Source organism: Zosterops lateralis (assembly GCF_965231275.1).
Source record: "Zosterops lateralis genome assembly, chromosome: 10".
Taxonomy (NCBI): domain Eukaryota; kingdom Metazoa; phylum Chordata; class Aves; order Passeriformes; family Zosteropidae; genus Zosterops; species Zosterops lateralis.
Window position 1 is genome coordinate 5,980,620 of NC_139770.1, and position 26,436 is coordinate 6,007,055.

Genomic DNA, 26,436 nt, shown 5'->3' on the forward strand with positions numbered 1-26,436 from the left:
CATAGAACTTCAGGGCCTGTGGCATTTGTGTGAATGCCCTTGGAAGAGAATTAACACTGGTTGTCTGAGTCTGTAATTCCAGGGGGATTCTTACCCCAAACAGAAGCCATGTTCCTCCTTTTGCATCTGGACTAGGAGGGAGTTTGCATAATAGCAGTGTGTTGCTGTGATGATCTGTGATTCAGTAGCTTTTCCATCTCAAAACACAGCTCTGCATGGCTCCCCTCATTCCTTGTTTTGCTTCTCTTTTCTCCCTGATACATTTTAAATTTTTTAAGGAAATCACACAGCTGGTAGTTGCCCATGGGGAGTCGCTGGAGATGTTCCATGCCTGTATGAAAGAATCAAAGTATCAGTGTGCTTAGTACACCAGAAAGTCTTTGCAAAGGAGCAAATGTATCTCAGCCTCAGGACGGTTGCTTGGGAGCCCAGAATTCCCTTTTCTGAGCTGCCTCTGGAGAGTTTGATGCTGTTGGAGTTGCTGCTGAGAGAGTTTATTAACTGTGAACTTCACGGGCAGCAAGGTGTAGCAGTGGGAGTTGGCTGTGTCAGGGTGAAGAGAGAAGTTTGTGTTTGTGGACCAGCAGTGAACTGCCAGTGTGTAACAAGGAATAATTCCAGGAGTCCCCAGCAGGTTGCCTTGGGACTACCTGTGGGTCCAAACCACAGCTGCCTTACTCGTTCAGGGATTATGCTGTCTTTATCATAGCTATGCTTTTCTTTATTCAGACTGATTTTTTCCTGACCTATGTGTTTTTTTCTGTCTCTAGCATAAATGAGTGTTTTCTAATTTCTCAGGTCAGTCAGGGGTTAGCGTAGTACTCACCAATAATTCATTAATTCATTAGTCCATCTGTTCATTTGGATGCTAATTAAGTTGAATTTGGTAGTGAGAGCATGGTGAAATTGTTAAGGTTAATGACTCGGTGTTTTACAAGACAAAATGTATTTGATGTTCAATTGATTGCTTGAGTTGTTTTATTGAATAATATGAATATTTAGCTACTTAATTTCATGGAAGAGCATCTTTGTTATTGCACTAATGCTAGTGAAACTGATGACGTCCTCATCAGTTTGGATACGTTACTCTGCTCCAAAAATTTCTGTCTGGCCTCACAAATCCTTGTGCTTTGATGTCCCAAACATCACACAATGCATCCAGAAGGGTGAAAAGCTTTATGTAAACTTGCCTTATGGTATCAAAATCACACAGCTTCTTCAGCATTCATTCACACTGCATGAGTACATGTTGTTTCTGTGAGCTCTGTCCTTGCACATTCTCTCAGTGTCTTGGAATTGGCTGAGGATTGTTGGAAGACAGTGGAGGAAAGACAGCCTGGGAGTTAACAGGATCAATGGGATATGGGAAAACGTGAAAAAATTGTTTAGACACCAATTAATTGCTTCTGTTTAAAGCATCTAGTCACTGAAAATATGTATTATCTAAGGACATATGTCACTGAATTCTCTGTTCTTCCTGGAGAATTAAATGGCCTGTTGCATTCATGGTAATGTTTTACCACTGTCCTTCTCAGTGGCTGAATTCAACTGACCAACTAAAAATCTTCTTGTACAATATCTGGAATAAGTATCCAAACTTGTTTTTTGCCAATAGATATTAGTAGTGCGCCACTCAGTTTTGTCTTTTTGAGGGAAAAAAATCAAGATCACTGGACAACCAAAAAGCTGTGGTTTGGGTCAGTGATGGATTCTCACTGATAAAATTTGCAGTATTTGATATATCTTGTCATGGACACCGAGGAACTGGTTAATAAGGCTTCTGATAAATAAATATTGTCTTGAAGACATTATTATTCTTAGCAAAAGACAATTTTTTATTCTTACTGCAAGGTGGTGAGCCTCCCACCTACACAACATCTGTCTAGTGTCTGACATTAGCTCTCTTCATTCAGTGTAATAAATTCTTTTTTTTTTTGAGCGCTAAAAATACAAGCAGGAAATAGGAAGCATTGAATCAGTGAAATAAAAGCATTGATAGTATTTGACTGTGAAAGACATTGTCACTGGGATTCATGACTTCCAGCAGCAGCACATTGTTACGTGATCTTCCTGGAACTTCATGTTTCTGCAGAATTTGAATGCTCATTGATCATAAAATGTTACAAAATGTTCTTTCAGCCTTCACACAACACATCCAAGAAAAGCTGTTCTCTCTGAGATGTGCTGAATCTTACTGAGCCTCCTTTTTCTAAGTTCTGAAACTTTGGGACAATCCTCTGTCAGGTTCCAGATTTCTGACTTGGGCCACTCCCACCTAAACTGCTGATTCTGCTTTCAGTGTAAAAAGCACCAAGGGAAAACTGCAGAGGAATAAAGCCAGGCAAGGATCCTGACATCCTAAAAGTTGCTTTCTTTGTTCTGCAGTCTGTGAATTTATAGCTTTACAGTGATTATTTCAATTCACTTACTAACATAAGGAAGAAAACATTAAATTAAAAGAGATGAGAGAAATGTGCTTATATTCTTTTCCTTATGGCTGTTAGCTGGGTTTTTTTCTGGCTGCAGTTGAGTTGAATAATAAAATAATTTGTGCAGCAGCGATTCCAATTCTGCCTCTCCTATATTCTGTGAAGTCTTGTTTGGCAAGCTTTGCTCATTTTGTCCAGCACTGGGTGGCATTGCAAGGTCACTGCACATCTTTACCAGAATATTCAAACAGAAAATAGACGTGCTTTTGTTTCTTTTCTAAAAGTTCTTCGGTAAACTAAAATGGTGAAAATACAGAAGAAAAAACTCTTATCAGAAACTCCTTCTGACAAACCCATTTTCCAGAGTAGGGACATTCTCAGTTTGAAGACGTGTTAGGCTGTGGCAATTGCAGAGCTTTGCTTTATAAAAATAATTTTAAAGGACATATTTTATGTCTTTTGCATCAGTGGAACAAACTTTTACATCATTTTATAATCCTGTGTGGATTTTGGAGGTGATATTTAATTAGCTGTCTAGAACATTTGCTAGGAAGGGTAAAGCCAGCCTGCTAGTGAGATGGAGAGGCAGGAAATCTCTTCTGCAATATATTTGCAGCCCTATGGGCCATTCTTGGTGAGAAATCCTATATGCCTGTTATTATTTCATCAGTTCAATTTAACCCACACTTTAGAGAAGCACACTTTGGCTTCAGTCTGTTCTATTCTACATAATCCACTTTTTCAGTAAATCTGCCTCAGTCTGCAGTACCCTCCCAAAGTAAAAGTAGTCCAGATAGCTGATGATAATCCATATTTTATTCTATGAGATCCTTTTTCCATCAGCCTCTTTTTGATCCTTCTTACAGCCAAACCTCTTGTTCAATCACCCTTCCAGGTGGTAAAATAAGAGGAAGAGATGGCCCTTTAGCCTAGGTGAGGTGAAACAACTTTTTCACAAAAAAATGCAATTGTGTATTTTCTGCCAGGACATCAATTGCTTGACTTAGGGAAAAGGGAAGTAGGAATTAGTGAGAGCCTGAGGTGCAGATTTCAGAGGTGTTTTTGTTCTCCTGACAGGGCTTTCTCCATCACACTATGACAATCTTTTGGCACTGGTGTTGAGTCCAGATGCAGACAAGTCTCGATGCAGTTGTGAAACCTCTGGGTTTCTGGGTAATAGTTTTGGGCACTGCACAACTTCAGAGTGTGCCTCGTATGACTTCAGCCTCCACCTGAACCTGTGCCAGGCTGATTCTGAAGATGTGCAGTGTCTGCTTTATGTTTCAGTGGCCAGACACTGCACATTTGTGTGTATCCTTCAGTTTTCTGCAATTCTACATTTGTGCTGTTGTACTACAAAAAGGCAGAAAGGCTGAAACAGGTTAATAGGTCATGGAACACACATGGCAGGTATTTCTATTGGACAGGTAACAGAGCATCATGTCAGTCCTGATGCAGCAAATCCCTAAATTCTCACCTACTAGACATGATTCTTTGGTCTGTATGAAGAAAATAAACATTTTTCTCTTGGCTTCCATCCTTCTTTTGTGTATTTGCCTTGCAGGCTTTAGCAGTGTAAGATTAGCACATTTATACCTCTTGCCTACCTGTACAAATTTCAGAAGGATTTCTGCTCTTACTTGCCTCCTCTCCATTTGTACCTTTCCTGGTGCCTTCTTTAGTCTCCTGTGCAATATAAAATTGGTGCCATGAATATTGTGAAGTGCTGAAGGGTAGTGTTGGCCTGAGTATGGACAATTCTGACAAGTGCTAAAAAGGGTAAAGTCAAACTGGATAAAGAACTTTAAGTCTAAAGGTTGTCTTTTCCGATTGGGCATCTTTATTGCTGATTAGAGCAACCTCCCCTGCCTGATACTTTCAAAGCAACAAAAAATCCTCCCCTCACTCCCCAGTTCCCCCTCCCCAGAAAAATTAATTCTAGAGATATTTGTGTATTATTCACCAGGCTAAGAACAGAAGGAGGTCTTCCTGTAAAAACTGGGGAACATTCAGCAGGCAAGAAAAATCAGTTCGGCTGTGGAACGAGAGCATATTAAGGAATTATTACTTACATAATTTGAGTACATAAGTTCACAATTTCTCTGAGAACTTTACAAGGAATAGTCAGGAAAACAGAATCTCTTGCAGATTCAGCATTGTCCTGGCCAAAAAAAATATCATATGTATTTACAGTAATAATTCCAGTTCTAAGACAATGTGTGGCAAGATTTGATATTTTTAAAACTTTTTTTTATTTTATGACAGCAAAATAAATCTCTAAAGCCTGTCTTGGTATTTATTGTTTTACATTAAAGCACCAGAAGTGCTGTGGGATTTTATTCGTGATTTAAAATGCATGGGTTGAAAGTTGGCATATAAATTGAAAGTATGTTATAAGACAGTCCACAAGGGATGGCAAATTTAGTACCTTTAGAAGGTGAAACATTTTGTTCACTTAATTAGTTGAGGAAGGATAAGTTAAGTTAGAAAAATGAGTGTAGAAAATCAGAAGTGAATTTTAGTGCAATGTCCATCATAAATAAGCAAGAGTAAGCCAGATTTGGGGTGTTAAGAGATTTTTGCCTGCATTTTCGATCTCCATTTAATTGATTCATAAATCAATTAATTACTGTCACAAGACCCGAGGGCAGCAGGAAATTGGGTTCAAATTAAAAGGAAAAGGAGGCAATTTGTTTTAAGATTGAAAGTTGAATGTTCAATCGAAGTTTAATCAGAAGTGACCCATTATTTGAAAAGTGGAACATCAACGTCATTCTAATTTCACAGAATGCTTCATTAAATGAGTATTGAAAAGACCAGGTTAACTGATCATTCCAAAAGGAACACAAGACAAAGGGACAGTTTGGAAATTCACATCTAAATACGTGTTATGCTTGTTCATTTCTCTTCTGAAGAGCTCATAGAGATACCAAATAATTTCGTTGGGAATTCAAGCAGATCATTGGGGTGATCCTTTGTAGACTGTAAAGTTAGTTTGGTAAAAACATAACTTCATATCAGAAGAGAAAATGTTCACAATCCATTTGGATACCCATGAACTTAAAGAAAAATTAACAGAACGCGATGAAAAGCAAAGGAGAAAATTTTCAAAGCAGTTGGAAGCAGAAATTGGAAGTAGAAATTGGAAGTTGGACCTCTGAAATTTCAGGATGTTTCTCAGTGATCTGACCTTGAAAAGGTTTTTCTATAATTTGATGCCATCTCCAGAGCATTCCCAATGCACTGAAGACTCTGCCCTCTGTACAAGGTGGGGATGGTACTAATGCCTCGCTGGGGCAGAAGTGATGATTTGTGTTTAGGAGGTGAGTGTGGGAGAGAACAACAACTACAGCTGTAGCTCCCAGTGTGGCTGAAAAGAAGAAAGAAATAGTAGAGTTGGTTTTAATGGTTTTGGATTAGTAAGTCTTTCTTTTGGTGTGCATTTACTAGAAGTTTGCTGTTCAAATAAAGCCAAAATACAACACTCACTGGTTGAGAGCTTAGTGAGAGAACGACAGAGAAGTGTGATTCAGTTTCCAGCTCTTGGAAGGTGTTGCTCTTGCTGTTAAATGCTGTTAAATGCTCTTGGAACATCATCTGGACTCATCTCTCTGCCCTGTGTTCCCTGGGATGAAGAGTAGGCCTCTGTTAGTTGGAAAGCTCATGCAGATTTCTCTGGTGAGCTTAGTGCTTGAAAAACAACAGGAGGCAAAAGGAACAAAGTTGGCTTTTCTAGCAGTTCTTTATGGAGTAGTCCTTTATGAGATTAAAAAAGAAAAAAAAAAAAAAGCAGCCACAGCTGTTTTAAACATTTGCTTTTACAAGTGCACAGCAAGATGATTTCAGATGTCAGCAAGTTATTTCAAACAGCAGTCCTTTTCAAGATCTTTGCAAGCAGGGTCTTGATTCCTTCCTGAGCCAAACAACTCATCACTTGTGATGTCCAAGTAGTTCTGATTCATTTGCTGATGGTTGTCAGTGTGTGTTGGGTTCTTCCAAAGGCAGAGGTGGTGGTTTACCTGGCCCGGCTGGGTCTGGAGTGGAGTGGGAGAGAAGCCAGGTGAGCAGTGCCTCCCTGCTTTCCAGTTCCACCACACTTTAGATTCCAAAAAAAACCCCCATATTTATCTAGATGGAGCAATAATGACCTTGTATAGCAAATCTGATTTGGTAGTCGCTCCCTGCACTGACTCTCAGTGAGATACTCGAGTGAATATAAATAATGTAACTCTCTTTAAGTTATTGATGATATTTATGTGACTGATGATGAGCAGCATGAGCACCACCACAGCAGAATGAGGGTGTTCCTCAGCAGCCCCCCAGTCAAATGACACAGCTGGTGTGCAAACTTGAAACAAAGATGAATAGTTATGAGTTAATGCTGAAGTATGTATTTTATCATTGTAATAAATGACTTGGTGCATCTTCTCCCTGAGATCTAAAAAAAAAAAAAAATCTGGAAGGAAAAAATTACTTCATTTATTTTCGTGATGCTTCTGTGACAAGTTATGCAACACACAGATGCATCACTGAACACAAAAATTTATATGATACAGTGCTAATTATATATATATATATTTAAGAAAGTGGTGGGAGTTTGCTACCAGAAATAATCTCCTAGAAATGCATGGAAATACTGATAGAATATTGACCATGAAGGCATTAATTTACAGAAAAATTTAACATGCAAATTTACCAGCAATGTAATGTGATTCCTGCTTTAAGCATCTTGGCACCTTTGAGGCTTAGAGGTTTTTTTAATAATATTTTGCCTTTTTTTCCAGTCAACTCCTTGGTATTGGTTTGTTGTTTCCTTGCGACAACAAATATGCAAATAATGTGTTGATTTTTTACAGTACAAAAAGAGATGAACGTTCTGTACAAACAATGTATTAGATTGTCTGGTGTTAAAAGAGTGGTCAACCTAAAGTGTGTAATTTCAGGGAATTGACAGAAATTCCTTATTATGTAGATGGTATTACTGCATAGACAAGTAGGATGGCTGCAGAAGATAAAAGAGTATTCCTTGATTATTGTGGCTACATTTCTTCCGAAGACTTAAATCATAATGTAGTTAATAAAATGTCTGATTGCTGCTTAGCTCAGAATAAAACTGTGTGGATATTTTTTTTTCTCCCTGTAGGCAAAATTTTTAGCTGCTTTGGGAAGCATAATTACAACTGCCATTCCAGAAATAAAGTCCTAAGACTCAGTGGGTTTTTGCCTTTTTTGGGGGCTTGGAATCAGTTTATGAGATCAGTGAAATAAATTTCATAATCATCAAAATTTAAGAAATATTTGTCGGATTTTTCAGTCTATCAACAAAAGTCAATAACCAGTTGAAGGAGGAAATCAATGTGGAATCCTAAAAAGCCCCTTCTTTCTCACAGAACTCCAGCTTTCTCTCTGAAGCTCTCTATCCTGTACATGCAACAAAAACTGAAGAGCTGGATCCCTCCTTCAGCCTGCACGAGACCATTGCAAAGGTAAGAGGAATGGAGATCTCATTTATACATACTATCCCCTTGAATTTGCTAATAATTTTGAAATATAATCTATTTTTTTTTCCTGTGAATCCTTTTAATATAGTTAAAAATTATGGAGTTTTCACTGAGATCCATGTCAGGAATATTTTTTGCATTGGTCAGCTTGTGTGATCAAGGCAGTTTCACCTGCAAATGCTCCTTTTTGTGTGATTCAGTTGTGTTTTGCATGTTTCACATTAAACTTCCTGGTGTGAGAGCAGGGCACTGAGCCCCAGCTGATGGCAGGAAATAGCAAATCTGCTGCTGTGGATTTAGTCAGTGGGGAGGACACTCTGAGGGCACCTTCACACACAAAGTCTTGGTTTTGTGGCTGTCACTGGGGTGTTCCCAAGGCAGGAAGGGGGACCTGCCCTGTGACCTGTGATTCTGGAGAGTTCCTACAGAGGGGATGCTCCCAGAGTTGATGTGTTCTCATTCCCCTCCTGTGCTCTAGTGGAATACTCCCTCTGTGTTAATTATTTCACAATTACTCCTTGCTCCAAAGTGCTGCTGCTTCTGTCAGCTCAGCAAAGGGACACTTCTGTTTCTGCAAAGCGACAAATGAGCACAGCTTAATGGCTTCACACACTTCCAACAACTTTCATAAACCACAGTGGTGCGGGCCTCACAGATTCCTTTCTTTAGTCAAAGCTGCTTCTTTTGCAAAAGCAGCTGCTGTTGAATCATTTCTTCTGGTCACAACAAAAGTAAATTCACAAAGATCAGCCACGTGTGTATGTGACATGTAGGTGGCTCAGCATCTCTGGCAAAACAGACACTGAATGGTCTTGGGGTTGTGGTGAGGTTTCTTTGTGTTTGTTTGTTTGTTTTAAATTATTACCTATTTGCTTGGTTGTTTTTTTAAAAGGGCACAAAATCCTAGACATGATTTTAAAGCCTGTCAGAATGTGATATCTAAGGAGCAAGCACCAGACAAGAGTCTTCTCTGAAGCTCTTTTAATGGAAGTAATGTTTTTAAACCATCCTTGATAGTGAAGTGGCTTAAAAGATGCATCAAATCTCTGTACAGAGTCTGAGGAAAATAGTTGCATGATTATTTACTGCATAGCTAATTTGTGATTTACTAAAATAGTGTGTGATGAACCATGTGTAATCCGGATAATCTGTAATTTAGTATTTGCTCCATAACGTTGAACAACCCAGAAAAATATTTATTAGATACTTGACTTGAATTATTTGATTCTGTTTAAGTAATTACGTATTATTTTAAACAGTGTCATTGAGCTTTACAATTTTCTTTGATAAAACTTGATGGAGATTGCAGTAGGATATGACTGGATTTCCATAGGAAGCTTTATAAAGATGAATAGCATATGCAGCAGTGGAGTGACATCCTCAGCATTTAAGGGAAATGCTATAATTTAATGAGTTAACTAAGCACTATTAATGCTGTTCCTTAGTCTGAAATCACCATATTTTTGTGGTGGTAGATGGGACCAAGTTATTTTTTTATAAGGTTATAAAACTCTTGCTTTATAATAAATTACTCATTTAAAAAAACAAACAAAAAAAAACCAAAGAAAAACCTCAAACAAACAAAAAACACCAAAACCAATAAAACAAGCAAACCAAAAAATAACCCACCAAAAAACCCAAACCAAAACTAGTGAGAAATTAACTTGTAGTTAGAGTTTCCAGTCCTCAGTTAGAAGTTAATGCTCCTCAGTGGGTACCTGCCAAAGGACTGTTTATATACCCCATTGCAATTGCAAGTAAAGCAGGTGTCATACCTGCTTCAGAAATTTTATCTTTTAATTTCAGAAGACTTTTCACACAAAACTTTTTTTTTTTTATGTTAAGAGAAATTAAATATTCAAATATAGTAAATTCAGCATTTGGTGATTTTAATTGATTTTTTTTTCCTCAGAAATGGTTTATGAAAGCATTTGAGTCTACAACCTTTTATTCTTATTTTTCACTGCATATCAATCACAATGTGCTTTGCTTGTAATGGCCACTCAGGTGGAAAAGCTTGTGTTGATTTGAAGTCCTGCATCTCCATTATGGAAATAGGATTTTAGTGTTTCTTAGATTTTTATCCATGTATATGGCTTGATGCTAAATAACAGTGTACAAGTTTCAATGTAATTTTTTCCCTGATTTTTGGTGTAAGTACAGATAATCAGCTAACTTTGACCTCAGTGGGTACCCTAATTTCATGGACACTTTGGAAAGAAGGAGATTGCTGAAGGTGGCAGGAAAAAAAATGAATGAGAGATATGCAGCTATGAAACAGATGGATCTGTAATTTGAGTGCTTAGAAAATCTCATTTGTCAGAACAGTTGTCAGAACAATTCATATCCGGATCTTGGCACTGAAAAGGTGGATTTAGGGTGGATTGCTGTGAGAACCATGAAAGAGAAATCTGTAAGCTTCCTAGTGGCAAAGGACTGAAACATTCAGTCGTGTGATGCAGCACAAAACTTGGTATCTTAAGTGAGATTTACAGACCTTGTAATTTCAATCTATTCATGTATATAATATCAAGTATTAAAATGGAGGACTGTATGGCAGAAAAGAGATTTTCCCACCTGACCTGAAGACAGATAAAACTCCCTTTTGATCCAATGCACACTCAGAAAAATATGTTCTATTTTTTAAATAAATTTACTGTTAAATCACTGTTACTCAGCACAGTGTTTCATGGAAACCAGTCAAATCAGTGGTTAACCAGTTTGAAAATAATTTTATGTCCCCTTTGTGCTCACCAGAGCATCCTCATAAGGCTGGGATCACTTAGCTCTGAGAGTTTGAATGGCAGACCCCTGACAGGGGATGCCACTGGAGCCACTTACCCAGGACCAGCCATGAAGTAATCTTATGTTAAATTTTAGTCTTGTCAGGCACCAAAGTCATGAAAGGCACGCTAGAAGTGACATAATTAGTTTTATGATGAGTTATGGGTGCTGACAGATAACTCTTGAGAAAATTATTAGTGAACCTGATTATTCTACACTCCAATTATGGAATTGCATAAAGCAGAACTACTCTAATGCAATTAACTTCTGAACATTAAACAAAACAGCAAGAGGAGAGAGTGTTTCCATTTCTAGAGGAAATAAAGGGGTTTGTGTGATATTTCCATTTTTTTTTAATACAAACACTTCCAAGGAGATGACAGGCAGGTTCTCTTCCTGAAGCAAATGGAATGAAAACTATGCAAATGGAATGAAGAGACTGCTGGACTGTTGGTAAATGAAATTCACATTTTGACCACAGATAAGGTGCAGCACAAGAATGTTGACTTGAGGCATTTTCTAACAGAATCATACTGTTCTCTTCCTTTGAAGCATGGAAGGGATATACATTCCCATTTACCTGTTGTTTAGTCCCATTAATTCTTTAATATAGGAACACTCTTTCAAATTGGCAATGCAGTGACATCCATAACTGTGGCAGTTTCTTTCTCTCTAATCTCTCTAAAAATGAAAATCTCCGGTTTGGTGCTTGCTACATCTGCCAAGTATTTTAATCTTCCTGCATGGTGTCTGCAAATAAGCTTGGGTTTGGGTTTGGTTTTTTTGTTGGTTTTGGTGGGGGTTTTTTTGTAGGGAGGTGGGGTGTTTGTTTGGTGTTTGTTTTCTTGGTTGGTTGGTTTTTGGATTTTCTTGCATACCAAGATAAGGCAACATACCAAAATTAACATGAAGGTCTCAAACTCTTAAAATCCCAAAGGCTTTTGGGGTTTTGCAGATTTTGAGTCAGTAGAATAGTACTGTGAACAGAAAGTCTGTGTGGCAGAGTTTTATCAGAGGCATTTCTAACAGTGTGTTATTATTCCTGGTGTAGATATTTCAGCAGAGTACATTCGTATTCCTTTGTTATTCCTACTATATTGTGCCCTTTTGGGAATCAGATCATTCTTGAAAAAGCTCTGTGATGTTGTGCCTGGGCATGCCAATAGCTACATCTGTACATTCCATGGAGGTATTTTCTGTTTTCATTTAGAAATTGCCTCTGTGTAGAGACAGAGGATTTGGCAGAATTGTTTGAGCAGCACAGACACAGTATCACTCCAGTCAGAGTTACAGCACCCAAAGTGTTAAAGAGTTTGTTTGGTGTGGGCAGAACTGATCTGAAATATTGAGCAAACGGAACTCTGATGCACCTGAAAATATCTCATATCCAAGCCCAGCCCAGAAAATCCTCTGTCCTTGCAAGGCCCAGGCAGATCTATGGCAGCCTTCCTTCCCCCACATCACTTGTGGAGTGCTATCTGGAAACTCCTCCTATATGCTCTGATTTCCATCATGAAAATGTGGCACTTTGGAGTGTCAATTTTCACAGGTAATTTCTCCAGTTAGCTTTCTTCAGTGATGTATTCTGTTGGATGTCATTTTTAAAATCCCTGTCTGCAGCTACGTGTGCCAGACTTCCCCATCATCTCTCGGTCTCTTCATCAAAGGCACAAAGACTTCTGCACAGACCAACAGAGCTCTCATGTCTTTTTTGGAGGTGAATTATGTTATGATTTTGTTCTTTCAAAATGAATTATCCAAGCCTCCAGTTAACAAGCAGGGGTATGGACTGAATGAGGTTAACAAAGCAGAAGAACAGGTCTCAGTGTATCAAGTGAGGACTAAAGTGGGGGCCTGATCAATATCCATATTTCACAGTCTAATGTTGATACTGAATTTTTAGATGTGAAGTTTGACCTTGTTGTGCATCTACCAGAAATGTCTGGGGTACCATTAGTGTCCTCTGTCACACATGAAAACATGGTTTTTGGGCTGAGAAATTTCACTATGGCTTGGGGCATCTCAATTCTTCTCTTTGTCCTCCCACAGCTGGCAGCAATTCATGGTAATGTGCCAGTGGCTGTAGTCACTCCCTAATTTAAATAATTTGCCTTTTTTTTTTTTTTTTTTTTTTTTTTTTTTTTTTTTTTTTTTTTTTTTTTTTTTTTTTTTTTTTTTTTTTTCTGACCAACATCTCATATCCTGGCTTTGAGAATCGTACTGGTGTTTATGGCTGGATAGTATTTGAGCTGTTGAAAGCCCAGTTCTATTGTCTGTGGTGACACTATGAATACAAACATCCCAAACCTTGTGTTTTCCTGCAAAGCAGCACAGGCGCCCATATTTCACAGGAATGGTTTGATTTAGCACATATTCTCTTAAGCACACAAGTGAGACTCTTTGTTTTACCTTTAGCCTTCGTGCATGAAAGAACATATAATCCAGTTCAAGCAGAGGGTAAATACAAACCTGCTGAAAACTCCCTTCTACCAGTGTGTATTTTATTCTGTGGCTATTGTCAGCAGCAATAAAAACAAGAACAAATCTGGTGATATAACCTGGCACAGTAACTTTGGGGATGTTCTATTAATTGTGGTGAATAGGGAAGTAAACAACATTCAGAGGGGGAAAAAAAGAAAGCTGTCTGGGGATTTTCTCAGCATTAGATGTGAAAGAGGTGGCTTTGCTGCTAAAGACATGAGGTTTTCTGACAGACAGTCATACTGTGTTTGGCCAGACAGCACATTCTCTATCTGCTCCAGCATAGTTAGGGGAGATATGCTTGGAATTTTTCAGTAGCTCTTTGTTCCTGAAAGCAAGTAGCCTCAAGGACTCTCACACTTTATACTTGAACTCTGATGGATAAAGACTAGGTAATAAAAATAAGCTGAAATTGCAGAACCCCTGGTAAAAATTTGATGAACCAGCTGTACCATCCAACACAGCTCAACTTGGTTAAGTCAGGTATTAAAAAACAGGTCTATTCTCCTACCCTGTGAAATTGTCCATATCTTTTCTGCTGATATGCTAATTTGCTTCCTTCAAAATGGAAGAATTATTACAGGACAGAACTAATTACATTTCCTCCTGTGAAATTCGTGAGGTTGTGGGAAGGTGTTAAGGCTCCAGTATTACAAGATTGTTTCTGGGCTTTTTTTCCTTTTCTTATGAGTCACTGGAATGTAGTGCTTTCAGCTTAGATGACTCTGACAACTATGAAAATATCAAAACAACCAGGAATTGTGGTTTCAATGAACAAGAGAAAAATCCACAAAAAACCACAGCTGCCATTGGCAGCATGTGTAGAAACCATCTCTGTGGATTGTCTGTGAACATTCTTACCTGTTCAGTTCTCTGACTGAAAAAAGAGAATTATTTCTACATTCCTTAAGTATTTTTGATGTTGCAATAAAACTCTGTGTTCTTTAAAAAGATTATCATTGGCTTCTGTCAGAATATGTCTTAACCACCTTGCTCTTCGAAACCACTAATTCCTGAAGTCCTCCTTTAGACCTGAATTGTACTTGGTTACTCTCAAGATTTGTCTGCCAACTGTCAGGAAAAGGGAAGAAAAATCACCATTTTTCAAACCATAGTTGGAATTTTAAGTGAAGGAATCAAATAATGTCAGCTCCATCTGATCCAATCAAACCGCAGGATAAACACATAAGCTGATACATAATGTATCATCCTAAATCTTAGGATAGAAAGCCAAGATTGATGTTGTTTGTACATCTCATAGAACACACTTTTTACTGCAAATTACAGCAATCTGAATAAGGAAAAGAAGATAGGTAGGAGTGAGAGGAAACATTGTTTAATCCCTATTTTATAGACGAGAAAATGAAATGCCGTGAATCAAAAATGATACTTACAGTAACTGAGTAACCACTTCCTCACCTGAATACAGAATGAACTTTTAAAATCTGATTTGTTTGATGCCGTAGACAAAGACGGGAACATTTCAAAGCTGGAGCTAGATTTCTAAAGGTGCAATAAGACAAATATTTGGGATTTGCTGAAATTTCAGCTACTGGCTATGACCAACTGAACTTTTCTTTTTTTCTGTCCTGAGGCCACGTGAGTGCCTGTGTTAGTGGGACTTACCTGCCTTGGAAGGAAATTACATTTTCCACAGCAATTCCTTCCCTTGCTGTGCCTTGTTTTGGTTTAGATCTGACTGCTGCTCTCTCAGCAAAGACGTCTGTGACAGGTGTCTTATTTTTGGGGGGAGGTTTTGTGTGCTGGTGATGATCATGGCTGTACAAAGAAGCCACTGTATATTTATTGCACAACTCAAATGATTGTTTTCAGTTTGTCCAACAGCTTTTTACTGTGTGATGAGAAAAGTCTATTGTACATCCTGTGCTTCTGTTTCAAAAATATAAGTTTGCTGTGAAGGATGTCAAACAATTGGCCAAGTGCATGCCTTTTTTTAGGTAATCCAACACATATGTTTATGGAATCATAGAATAATTTGATTTGTATTCAACCACTGAAATCCAACAATTGTAAATCTGAACAAATCTAAAAAAACAGATCTGAAGCTTGCTTCTCTAAAAGGTAGGAATATGCCTGGGGCTATTTAAATATTCCCCTGTTCCCCACTATCCTGTTCTTCACACAGTTATGGAATTTATCAGACTCTAATTCTATTAATCCATTCTTTAGCCTCAGCACTACTGTAGGCATTTGTTATTGGCACACATGTACTGAATTGGTGGCTTTACAAGGAAGATGAATTTTTCTTTAAAGAAGATGCCAACATTCTAGAGGAATAGTTCCTCTGGGTACTCTAAAAGTACCTTGTCTGTTGTAGCAGCTCTCTGTAGGAGCTCTTTTCTGTCTACAGATCTTTTGACAAAGATGTCAAATCAGACAGTTCTTTCCCCAGTGCCTGCCTCTTAAAACATGAAGTTTCTACTAACAATAATGTAGTAACTACTTTTTTTTTTTTTTTTTTTTTAATTTAATTTTATTTATTTATTTATTTAGAGTATTCCAATTTACGTTTGGGTGAATATGAGGTAAAGTGGGTGGAACTTTAGTATGTGCTCAAGTGACAATGGATGGAAATAGCTGCTTTTTTACTGAGAGCTAATTAGCTGCTTTGGCAAACAAATTGCAGAAAGACCTGGGGAAATACAGCTGCTAAAGTGGATGTTTGTTTGTTTTAGTTTTTAGAGCATACTTATAACTTCCTTTGGTGTACAGTGCATTCTAGGCATGTTTTTCTTGATATCGTTCTATACATAACTATGATGACATTGCAGATGCTGAAGTTTACGGATGCTGAAGTTTGCTTCATGAGCTCAGTCCCGAATTCAAAACCAAATTTTCAAGACTTTGGACTGTCTTAAGAAATTTTAAAATTACAGATTTCATTAGGAGACTTTGCCCAATCCATAGTGGTTTTCATCATGTCTTTAAATGTGGGCAACTATTTTGGCATCAGAGTGAGGGCTGAACTTTTCTGCAGCCGTGCTCTTGATGCTGAGCATTTCTTGGGATTGTAGCCATCCAGAGGGGGAAGGATAAGACCAAAATTAAATATCTAGAAAATGCATAAGAAATGTGTGTCCTGGGAAAAAGCTCCTGAGAACCAACATACTGTATCCTGAGCTGAGAGATGGGATGCCTAGAGGAACCTAAAAGTATAAGTTAAGCACAAACTAATGTCTGCCCTTATTTAACTTTAGCTCTTAAATCTTGGTCAAGAGCCAAAAGAAACAGCTGAAACTTCAGATTTCAATGTGCAGCACTATGAAATTCTCTACTTGCATTTTACATTGTGTGGCACTGGTAGGAGTGGCTGGGCCTGGTTCAGATCTCTGCTCTTTGATGCCTTCATTGCAGATGTGCTGTGAAAATCTGATCCCAGTGGCAGATAATCTTTATTTGAAATTCTTATGCTGAATGGTTTTTTAACTGGTCGTGTGTGACAAGTCTGATGTATTCTCAGCGATAAAAATCTTCAAGATGCTTTTGTAACATAATCCTGTGCATGAAATTGTACTCTGCCCTTGTCCTTCATTTTCTTATATTCTGTCTCCTAATATGTTGATATGCAGGCAGTTCAACTGGGTATAACTAAAAAGCAAAATTACATGTTTTTAAATAGATCTCCTGAAATGAAGGATTGCAAAATTAGCATGAAGACTGTCTTCTCAAATGCAGCTGGACAACATGAAGAAATTTTGTCAAGTGTAGAAGTTGTGAGACAAAACTAGTGTATACTTAAAAAATTTATGAGTCAAAGAACAATGTAAGTGAAGGTACTACAAAATCCCAGCAAGAACATCCTGTTTGTGGAGCTGTTTTTGTTACAAGTGTAGTCAATAAGAGAGTATTGCCAGTTTGCTGAGATACTCAAGTATTAAAGCAGCCAGCATTACACTAGTTAATGTTAGTTTCAGACCAGCTGATGAGCCTTAAATTAGAATTAGAAAATTAGAAGTGTCTTTCAGAGAATTGTGGGCTGAAGACCCTGTATCAGAAAGGGTGGGGATGGTTAAACTGTGTTTTGTTATTTCAGCAGGGCCAAGGAAAGAGATCATCCTGCCATAACATCAGGGTTGGGTTTTCCATCTGTTCAGCACCTTTGAGAAGAGAAAGGCTCTGCTGAGCAGTAGGGAATAGTTTGTCTCCCTGTCTCACCTTTGTGAGCATGAAACCACATTTTTGTTTGATGGTGTTGGAAAAGCCCTGCATTCTCTGCCCCAGACAGGTGTTAACAACACTGAAGGAATTTAAGCATCTGATGTAGGAAAGCAACACCCACATTCTCGAGTCCATTCCTACTTTAGGTCACTGTGTGAGGCCTGGAGGCTGCCAGAGTCACACAGAGTATTCCCACCTGGATAACCAGGAGGGGCACAGGGAAATAAATCAGACTCCTCCTGACCAGGGTCAGTTTGGCCTTCAGGACTCAAATGCTCAAGTACAATCCCATTTTCCATTTGAGTCCAACAGAAGAGATTCAAGCCTGTGTGTTAATGTTCATGAGATGTAATTAACCAACAGGAGTGATCATCCCACCCACCAGCAGTTCCTTGGGCCAGGGGCTGGGTTTTGTCTGTAGCAAACCAACCATAAAACCAAAGCAATATAAAAGATATACCTTCCCACAGTGGAAATGGTATTTCTATTTCATAAGCAAGGATCATATGCTGGCTATGAAGCTATTTTTTATTTTAATACCTTCTTGTAAAACTAATGGCTAGGAGTTTCATAAATTGCAGCCTAATTCCAACCATGCACATATAATATTGATTTTAAAAGGTACAGCATCTGTATCATCTATTGAAATAATTTTAGTTCAAAATTTAAATTAATATTACAGAGTACTGCATTTCGACCTAAATGTTTCAGGACAAGAATCCAGTAGCCAATAAATGAAAAACAACATTTCAGAAGGGTAGAAGTGAAGAAGGATAGAAGTTGTTCTGGGATAATGGAATAGTATATTCTAGTATGCTGCACACTTTTCCTCATCTAAAATTGATATGACCTTAGAAATAAAGAGAAATTTCTTCAAAATCAGGTTATCAATAAAACTGTACGTCCTGAATGGTGCTTACTTTGAGAAGTCATTCATAAAAAAGTAGTTTTATCTTAGTTATGTGATAATTCTTCAGTCTCGGAGAGTGCTTGTCTTTTCCTTAGATGAAAGAATAGCCCATTTATTTTGCTGCTGAGAAATATCAGTAATAGATGTACATGGATATTGGATGATATTCTGAGACAGTGCCAAAGTTCCACTTAATCTGTTCTAAATTATCACAGACCAGCAGCAAAATAATCTCCATGTTGCTGCCATCAGATGTGATCCACCCACCCTTGGGTGCTTTCTTCTTTAGATCAAATTCTGAATAAATACAATTTATTTTCTTATGGCAAAACAGTTCAAAGTCCTAAATGGCCAAATAAATAGCAACACATTTCCATCTGACTGGGTTTTTTTAAATTTATTCAAAACAGTTAATTGGCAAAGTTTTTCTTCTACTGGCTTATTCAAGCTGTGTATACACACAGACTTCATGAAATTGAAATACTTGGAAAGAGATATTGCTAAAGATTATCTACTCAGTGATATTTTCTATATTTTTATGAGATATGTTAAATGTAACACAGTTTGGTTTTTTATTAATTAAGAGAGTACTGACAGTTGTAGGCTCTGGCAAACTGGCAGACTTTTAATCACAGCTTTGCAAAACATCCAAAGCAACAAAAAATTCACTGTCTTCTCCTCAAATTAGTTTATTTTTGCAACATATCATGATTCTAAGGAATGTATTACTGGTTTGTTGGTTTTTTTTAATAACACTTTAAAACACAAAGGTGAAGATAGCGTAATTTTTAATTTTTTTTTTTTAATTTCCTCTCTAGGCTGTTTACTTGAGATGCCATTTTGAGGTATCTATTTTTAATGACATTGTGGCATCTGACAAGGTCCCAGCATTTCTTAATCATTCAGATTTCCCCTTTTTAAAGCTACTGATTAGTGTCCTCTGTAAGATAAATGCACCTGACAGAAACAGATGAGCCCAATAATTCAATTACAGTCCTGGTTCCATGTACTTCAGTGAGGTTCACTCTGGATTCACCCAGTACAGGAGCCAATGGGTGACATGAAGGGTTCATATAAAAATTATTTGTCAGTTTTTTAGCTGCTGATGAAGTGTTTGACCCTGTAAGTACAGATGCACTCTCGGGTTTTCAGGTACAAAGTGAGAGGCAGCAGCTGCAGATCCAACTCTTTATATTTCAGAATAAAATGTCTATTTTGGGCTTTGTGAATGACAGACCTGTTGGGAATTCAATTATAAACCATATTCTGGATCCTGTTGGTAATCCCCCAGCTCTGTGCTGTGCTTGAGACAGGAATTCAGTCCCGAGGCTTAAAAGGATGCAGAGGAGCACTCTGCAGACAAAAGGCTAAATACTTGAATTTATGCAGCTGAAAAACTTGATTAGACTCAGTGGAATAAGTGCTCAGCTACAGAAGTTTTAAGTGTCATTAAAAAGCAAAATTGATTGAATCAATATGGAGAAAAAGTTCCTTTTTCTCGTCTTTATTTTCACTTCAAATAAGGAGAACATTCCATTGGATGGGCAGAGCCTGGGGCTTTCATTTTTTGGTACTGCTCTGTCATGAGATGATTTGGCAAATGAGTTTTTAATAGAAAGCCTGTATGTAATATAAGGAATTACATAAATAATATTAAAGCGAAGCAATTTATATAAGTACTTAAAGAAAACGTAGCAACTTTCACTGTTACGTATCTTATTTTTAATATAATTTGTTAACCTTATCATGGAGTAACATTTTTGGAATTTAAGTTGTCGGTTCAACTTTTTTTCTGCTTTTTAGAAGTGTCTCAGGAACCTGAGTAAACAATTCTTAAAATAACAAGAACTACTTTCTTCCACCTGTCTTTGCTACATCACTTCTGTTTCCTTACCTCTTCCCTTCCTGTCACCTATATCCCATCAAATCCTGAGCTGAGTGCCAAGTTTTAACACCTGCTGTTGGAATTGGATTTTCCAAAGGCTTTGAAGCTGACGCAATAATTAAGATCACCAGACATCCCCATCAGTTGAACATTTCCGAATATGGTTTCCCAGTTCCCCTGAGCCAACCTGGATTCTGCCACGGGGTGAGCAAGGCTGGGTTCTGTCTGACAGAAAAGTAATCATTGAGGTTTGCTGTTGGTTTTGTTCTAGGCTCTGTTTTGTTTTCAGCTCTCAGATCTGATTTCCCACACAGGCTTTGGTGCCTGTGGAAAGATGTCAGTGAAAAGTGCACGTGGAACGTGGCACAGGGTTATTCCTGCCACAGCATCGTTCCTCTTGGGCTCTGGAATCTGAACTGAAGGGCTGTTAATATTGGCCTGAGGAGGGTCAGTTCTTTGCACGCCAGTTCTGTGGCAAGTTGATTCCTAGATCTGCTTAAAATGCACGCCTTAAATTTAAATAGTCCTTTCTGCATCTGTTGTTGATGTTACTCCAATAGAATTGTAGAAGAATCATGGCTAAACATGCCATATAATGACAAATTGCTGTTTTTACAAAAAAACCCCAACAACTGAGGAGCTTTGTGGATGAAATATGTTTTATTTTGGACTTTGAAGGAGAACATGAAAAACAGATTACAGAACCTTTTATGAAACTCATTATTACATCTGGACTTCAAGAACTCACTGTAGAAATTCTGATTGGAATTTATAGAACATGATTAAGAGTTAATGTGTAAGGGCTGTGTGTGTAATTTTAAATTCTGATGCTAACATCTGAGCCCCAAACCTGTGATTTAGAACTAAATCTATCGCTTGTACTGGCAAAGTGCACGGGAAAAATCAAAAACTAATCAAAACTTTATTTATGTTTTATTGGTAAGATTTACATATCTGTTATGGTTTGTATAAATCTGTTGTGGGGTTTGTAAATAGGCTTTCTTATTAGTAAATCCATTTGGACAATATTTGCTGACAACCTAAGGGAAATGCATTACTTGGCATTTAGGGAAGTATATGCTTTAGTGAAATTCCTAAAAATGCTTTCCTCTTTTAGTTCTGGCAATCTTTGTGATGAGTTATTGAAAACTGAGCTCTATGAAAGCAGATTTGCATCTCCCAGTTTTATTAGGGAACCGCTGTTTTTATTTACCACTAATAAACTGGTTTCATAATGCAGCTTTAGTGTTGCTCAGTACTTAAAGAAAAACTAGATCCTGTGCTGTATGTTTAAGAAAGCTCCTTTTCAGAGTTAAGTCAAACACAAATCTAGTCAAGCTTGACTTGTAGCATTTAGTTTGCTGTTTAGTTACTCAGACTCCAGTGTTTTTTGTTGTGTGCTTCTCAATTTTTGCAAACTGTGTGACTTCCCACAAACTGTAGTTGAATAATCACAGTTGATGTAATTGGGGAAATTACATGAATAAATTAAAGACAGATTAATACCAGTTTTTTAATCAGAAAGTTGTGTGTTAAAGAGTGCATGGTTTTGGTTAGAATGATAATAATGAATAGATGCTAATTTTCTATAGCCAGGGGATCAGGTACAAAGAGGTTGTGCTCTTTAAAGGTTTTTGCTTTCCCATTCTGGATATTCAAGACAACAACTGTCACCAAAGTTGGTGGAAGGGCTGGAACTCAGGTTCTGTCAGGAGCACCTGAGAGCTTTGGGGTTCTCTTGTTGTGAGAAAAGGAGCCTGAAGGGCACCTCCAGTGACAGGACCCATGGGGATGGTGCTGAGCTGTGCCAGAGGTTTAGACTGGATCTTAGAAAGCATTTCTTTACCAAGAGAGTGGTCAGGCATTGGAACAAATTTCCTAGAGGGATGGTCACTCCCCCAAGCCTGTCAGTGTTTCAAAGGCATCTCTACAATGCCCTTAACAATGTTCTGCAGTAACCTGGTCAGCCTTGAGTCACACAGGATATTCCTTCTAGGTCCTTTCCTACTGAAACAGTCAATTCTGTCCCCTGTGCGTGCCTTCCTTCTGCTGGGCTTTTTCTTTAACACCATTCACGAGCCTGGAAAGGTTTGAAAATGAGTTTTATTTACACCAGCTCTGTGAAGTCTCATGATTTATAATCTGGTTACCCAGCACACAGAACATGCTTTTAATAATTGACTCTAGAAATTCACCTGCTCCAAACATCAGCACTAAGCAGATTATACAAAGCAAAAGGGTTGAATTCCTAGTGAGAAAAACATTTTGTCTATCTGCTTCATCACTAGCTTTTATTTAAAATGGCAGCAGAGGGAAATGCAGTTAATTTGCCGTGTCAAAGGTCACATTGCATGAGGTGAAAGCACTGAACACAGTGCTGCAAAGTTCCTGGGAATTTCTGCATTCCTCTTCAGCTAGTTCATGGGAATTTCCTCCTGGAAGAAAGATCCTACAGCAGTTCCCTGCCCTCAATCAATACTTTTATCTTGGCATAAAAACTAATAATTCATGCAGTCCCCAGTATTAACAGTTGCCATTCCTAACAGCTCTATTGGAATATAAAAAGCACAACACGATAATGAATAAGAGATTGTGAAATTACAGGAGCACATCAAGGCAGGTGTGTCTGTTGGAATCGAAGATCTGATATGAGGAGCTGTTTAGCAACTGTTGCAAATGCAATAAAAGCAGAGCTGCATGAAAGAACATGAATTACAGGAGTGTGTCTTTGCTACATGACTGGAAAGGAAGGATTAAATTTGAATTTAAATGATCACAGCCTGCAGAATATCCTGAGTTAAATCACCAGAGTTTTGGAATTAATAATTTTCACATAGCTAAGAAATACTTTAAGATCGAATATCTGGTCTCCCTGGCCAGTTCAAATTTGAATACTGTTTATCTTTTGTGAAACTGTGATCCTAGAAAAAGTAGTTCTCAGCTAGGAAAAGAGCACATAATGAGAAATACGTAGTGGAATCATTGACTGAACCCCTCTACACAGCACAGTTTGATTTTGGGGTAATTGCAAGGTGAGGTCAGGCCTTTACATAAATACCATCTTTTCCAAAAGTGATGAAGAAAATGGGCCCACAGAAAGATTCTGTTTCTACTGACATGAGCAATATTCTTCTGAACTTGGAGTTCCAGCCAGTGCATTCCTTTTGATTGACATATCTAAGGAAAATTTTAAGCTTTTTTCTTCCTTTTTTCTCAAGATAAACTGAACAAACTTGCAGCTGACAGGATCTCATATGAGATCCTAATGAGGCAAAGAGAATGAAACATTTCTTTTTATGCTGAAGTGCCAAAACTGTAATGACATTGTATCATGACTTCCAAAAAAAAATACAAAGATAAAAAATCTTGCTTGTAACTCAATAGACATTTTGCATAATGTAGTGGACTGAATGCTGAATGTTGAGGAAACGAGTTAATCAAAACTCTTCTGTCTCATCTCTTTTTTTCCCTTTTCCACATGAGGTTGGGAATCTTCACTGTGTTCCCCTTCTGTTGCAGGAAGAAAATCTCTGCCCAGTGTAAAATCTCACAGCAGAGGGGAGAACCAATTATTTGGCAATATGGAACTATTTCTAATTGTGTTCTAAGTAATAATTTCTTTTTCCAGATAAAGTATGCTGTAGGTATTTTTTCAAGTTCTTATCTAAACCAGCCTATCTCAGAAAATTTGTGTTCTAAATGCTTCATTTATATCACTTAATTTTAAAATGAGCCTTGTCCTAGGTTAGCAAGTTATTTGGTGTTCCAAACAGCACTACTATATCAATGAAACCCACATAAAAAATAGATAAATGTGAAAAAAACCCTAAATTGTCCAAATACAAAGTAGATTTTGCTGAAGTAGCAAATTCAAAAAAAAATAAATAAAATTAGGAATTTCACTTCAAAACTTCAGAACTCTGAAACATGCAAGTTTTCTGCTCTTGGTGACACTACAGCCACCATTTTTCCAGGCCAGAGTGCAGGACAGTGGAGATTTGGATGAAGGTGCTTGGCTGGTGCCCTTCAGCCCCCATAAATGTCCTGCTGGCAGGTGTGTCCTGTGAAGAGAAGGCCTTGATTGGTCTTACTCAGCACTCATGTCCTGACAAGAGAAATTAATTTCTTGCTTGCCTGGGAAATCAGGTTCTTATATTGGCAGGAGCACCCAAATTCTAACAGGCTTTGGTCTGTTGTGTTGTGATTACCTAACAGTGGCTACATGGGTTTTTAAAAACTCACCTCTAGTTCCAAAATAGAGATATAAATCTGTGTCCCATTTAATATCCTATGCATTCACCTGCCCAGAAACAGGTGATACGTTGTTGTTAATGATCTGCTCTTCACTTTCTGTTTCTGTCCACGGTAAATTGCTGGGAAGTTTTCCTGGTGGACTTTTACAGAGATCAAGACTTGCAAATTTATACAAAGTTCTTAAAATAGCAAGCCCTTAGAAAATATTACAGTGCATGAAGTTGTTTCCCAGTATATTCTAAATTGGATCAGAAACCAAAACAACGATGTGACTGTCTTGGTGAGGAGCACAAAAAAAGGAAACGTGTGGGTTTGATCAGTACGTTCAATTTTTGCTCTTTTCCCGCTGCTTATAGTTCAGCTCTGTACTTTTATTCTGTTCTATCATTTGGAGGAGAGAAAAGGAAGCAGAAATGATAACAAGAATTTCGTGCTTTTTCGGTAAATTGGGATCTCAGTCTTAGGGCTGTCTCTTCTGTAGAGAGATTTTATCCAGTAGCCTAGTCCTGGGTTAGGGATAATTTTGCTACACAGTAAGAAACTATTAAATAAACCTAGTGGGCACGCAGCTGGGTGGGGTTTGGGGTTTTGCTCTTTTTTAGATGTCATCAAGAAACATTTTTTAAAGTCTCTTGTAGTCTCTTTCTTCATATTCTGTCATGTTCATTGTGTCACTGCTGGAAGCAAGAGGATTCTATTTGTTGCTTGTGTTTTCTTTGCCTTAATTACTATTAAGGCTTATATCTAAATTAAAGATAATTATGAGCATATATGAAATAAAAAAACTTGCATTGAATCAGTGGAGAATGAATACAACTTTAGTGTATCACTCAGAAAAGCTGTGACATATGCTGCTGAAATATGTTTCATTTAATTAAAAACCTTCAAGTTTTGTACATTTCTGCTTGAATTGCTTCACTGATGTAGATCATAGAAGTAGAGCTGGTCTTGTGGGAATACTGTAGGAACAACAAAAACTACTCCTCTGCCTTAAAATACACCCTTGTCATGACTTTCTAGTCTCTCATTGAAAGCTATTTATATCCTCATGCCTTTTATCGTATTTAAGAAAAGGAGATTTTAGTGGAATATCTTGGAGCTTTACAGCTTTTATAAGGAAAGGACGTAATTGGCCAAATTAACACTGTCCCAGTCCTCACTGCTGCTATCCAGCATTGTCTGCAAACCTTGGCAGTGATCATTTGCTGGGTACACATCCCAAACATACCAGGAAAGGCAATTCACTATTACACATTAATTAGACTGAAATTGTTGTATTTATTACTGGAGACTGAATCTCCTATTCATGTTTGGGGAATCCACACAGCACTTCAGATACTGTAACTTGGTGGTACTGCCTGTCTTTTTTATTTTCTTACCTACAGCATCTCATACTGGCTATAAATGTTCTGTGACACTGCATAAAACATCTGCACTGCCAGGCCAGAGTTGGGCTCCTTGGTTGTGCCTAAGGGTGCCTTGGAAGCAGAACACTCAAGAAGCTGCTAATGAGCATTTTCCGTATTCTTATTCCCCTTTATTTCTTCCTACTTTTGTATTGTCAAGTGTAGTCAAAGATGTGTAAATTGCTTTTGGAGGGTTGAAATATATAATACCTTGCATAATCACGTTTGTCTTCAGTACATTACTTGCAAGTTGTGTTCGAGACCCTCTGATATTCTCACCTTCATTATTAAACAGCAACTTCAAAGGGACCTAACACATAAAGAATTCCCTCCAAAATAGCCCTATACTGTGAAAGATTGTTTTAATTTAATTTCCCTGCAAACAGCTTAAGGTGGAAATTTAATTTCTCTGTAAACAGTTTTAAGGGGTAAGCTTGCTTTTTCTTTCTTGTTTGGGGCATATTTGTCCACAGTCTTTTTTCAGGTAGTCCATGCATTTCTGTTGGAGGCTGTTGGCAGGGTGTTAACCTGGGGAGAACTCTAAGAGCTCAGCTTTTTCTCCATCAGAACACAGGTCTTGTCTGTCACTCATAGGAGAAATATGGAT

General features: G+C 37.8%; 1 protein-coding gene across 7 annotated transcripts in view; it reads left to right on the forward strand.

Annotated features, from left to right (window-relative positions):
* Positions 1 to 26,436, forward strand: part of NAALADL2 (N-acetylated alpha-linked acidic dipeptidase like 2) — a 423,667-nt gene that overhangs the window by 351,328 nt on the left and 45,903 nt on the right. For all 7 annotated transcript variants that reach the window (XM_083868730.1, XM_083868733.1, XM_083868731.1 and 4 more), the window contains one exon: positions 7,820 to 7,915. In XM_083868730.1, the coding sequence (XP_083724856.1) occupies positions 7,820 to 7,915 (96 nt within the window). The remainder of the gene's footprint in view (positions 1 to 7,819; positions 7,916 to 26,436) is intronic.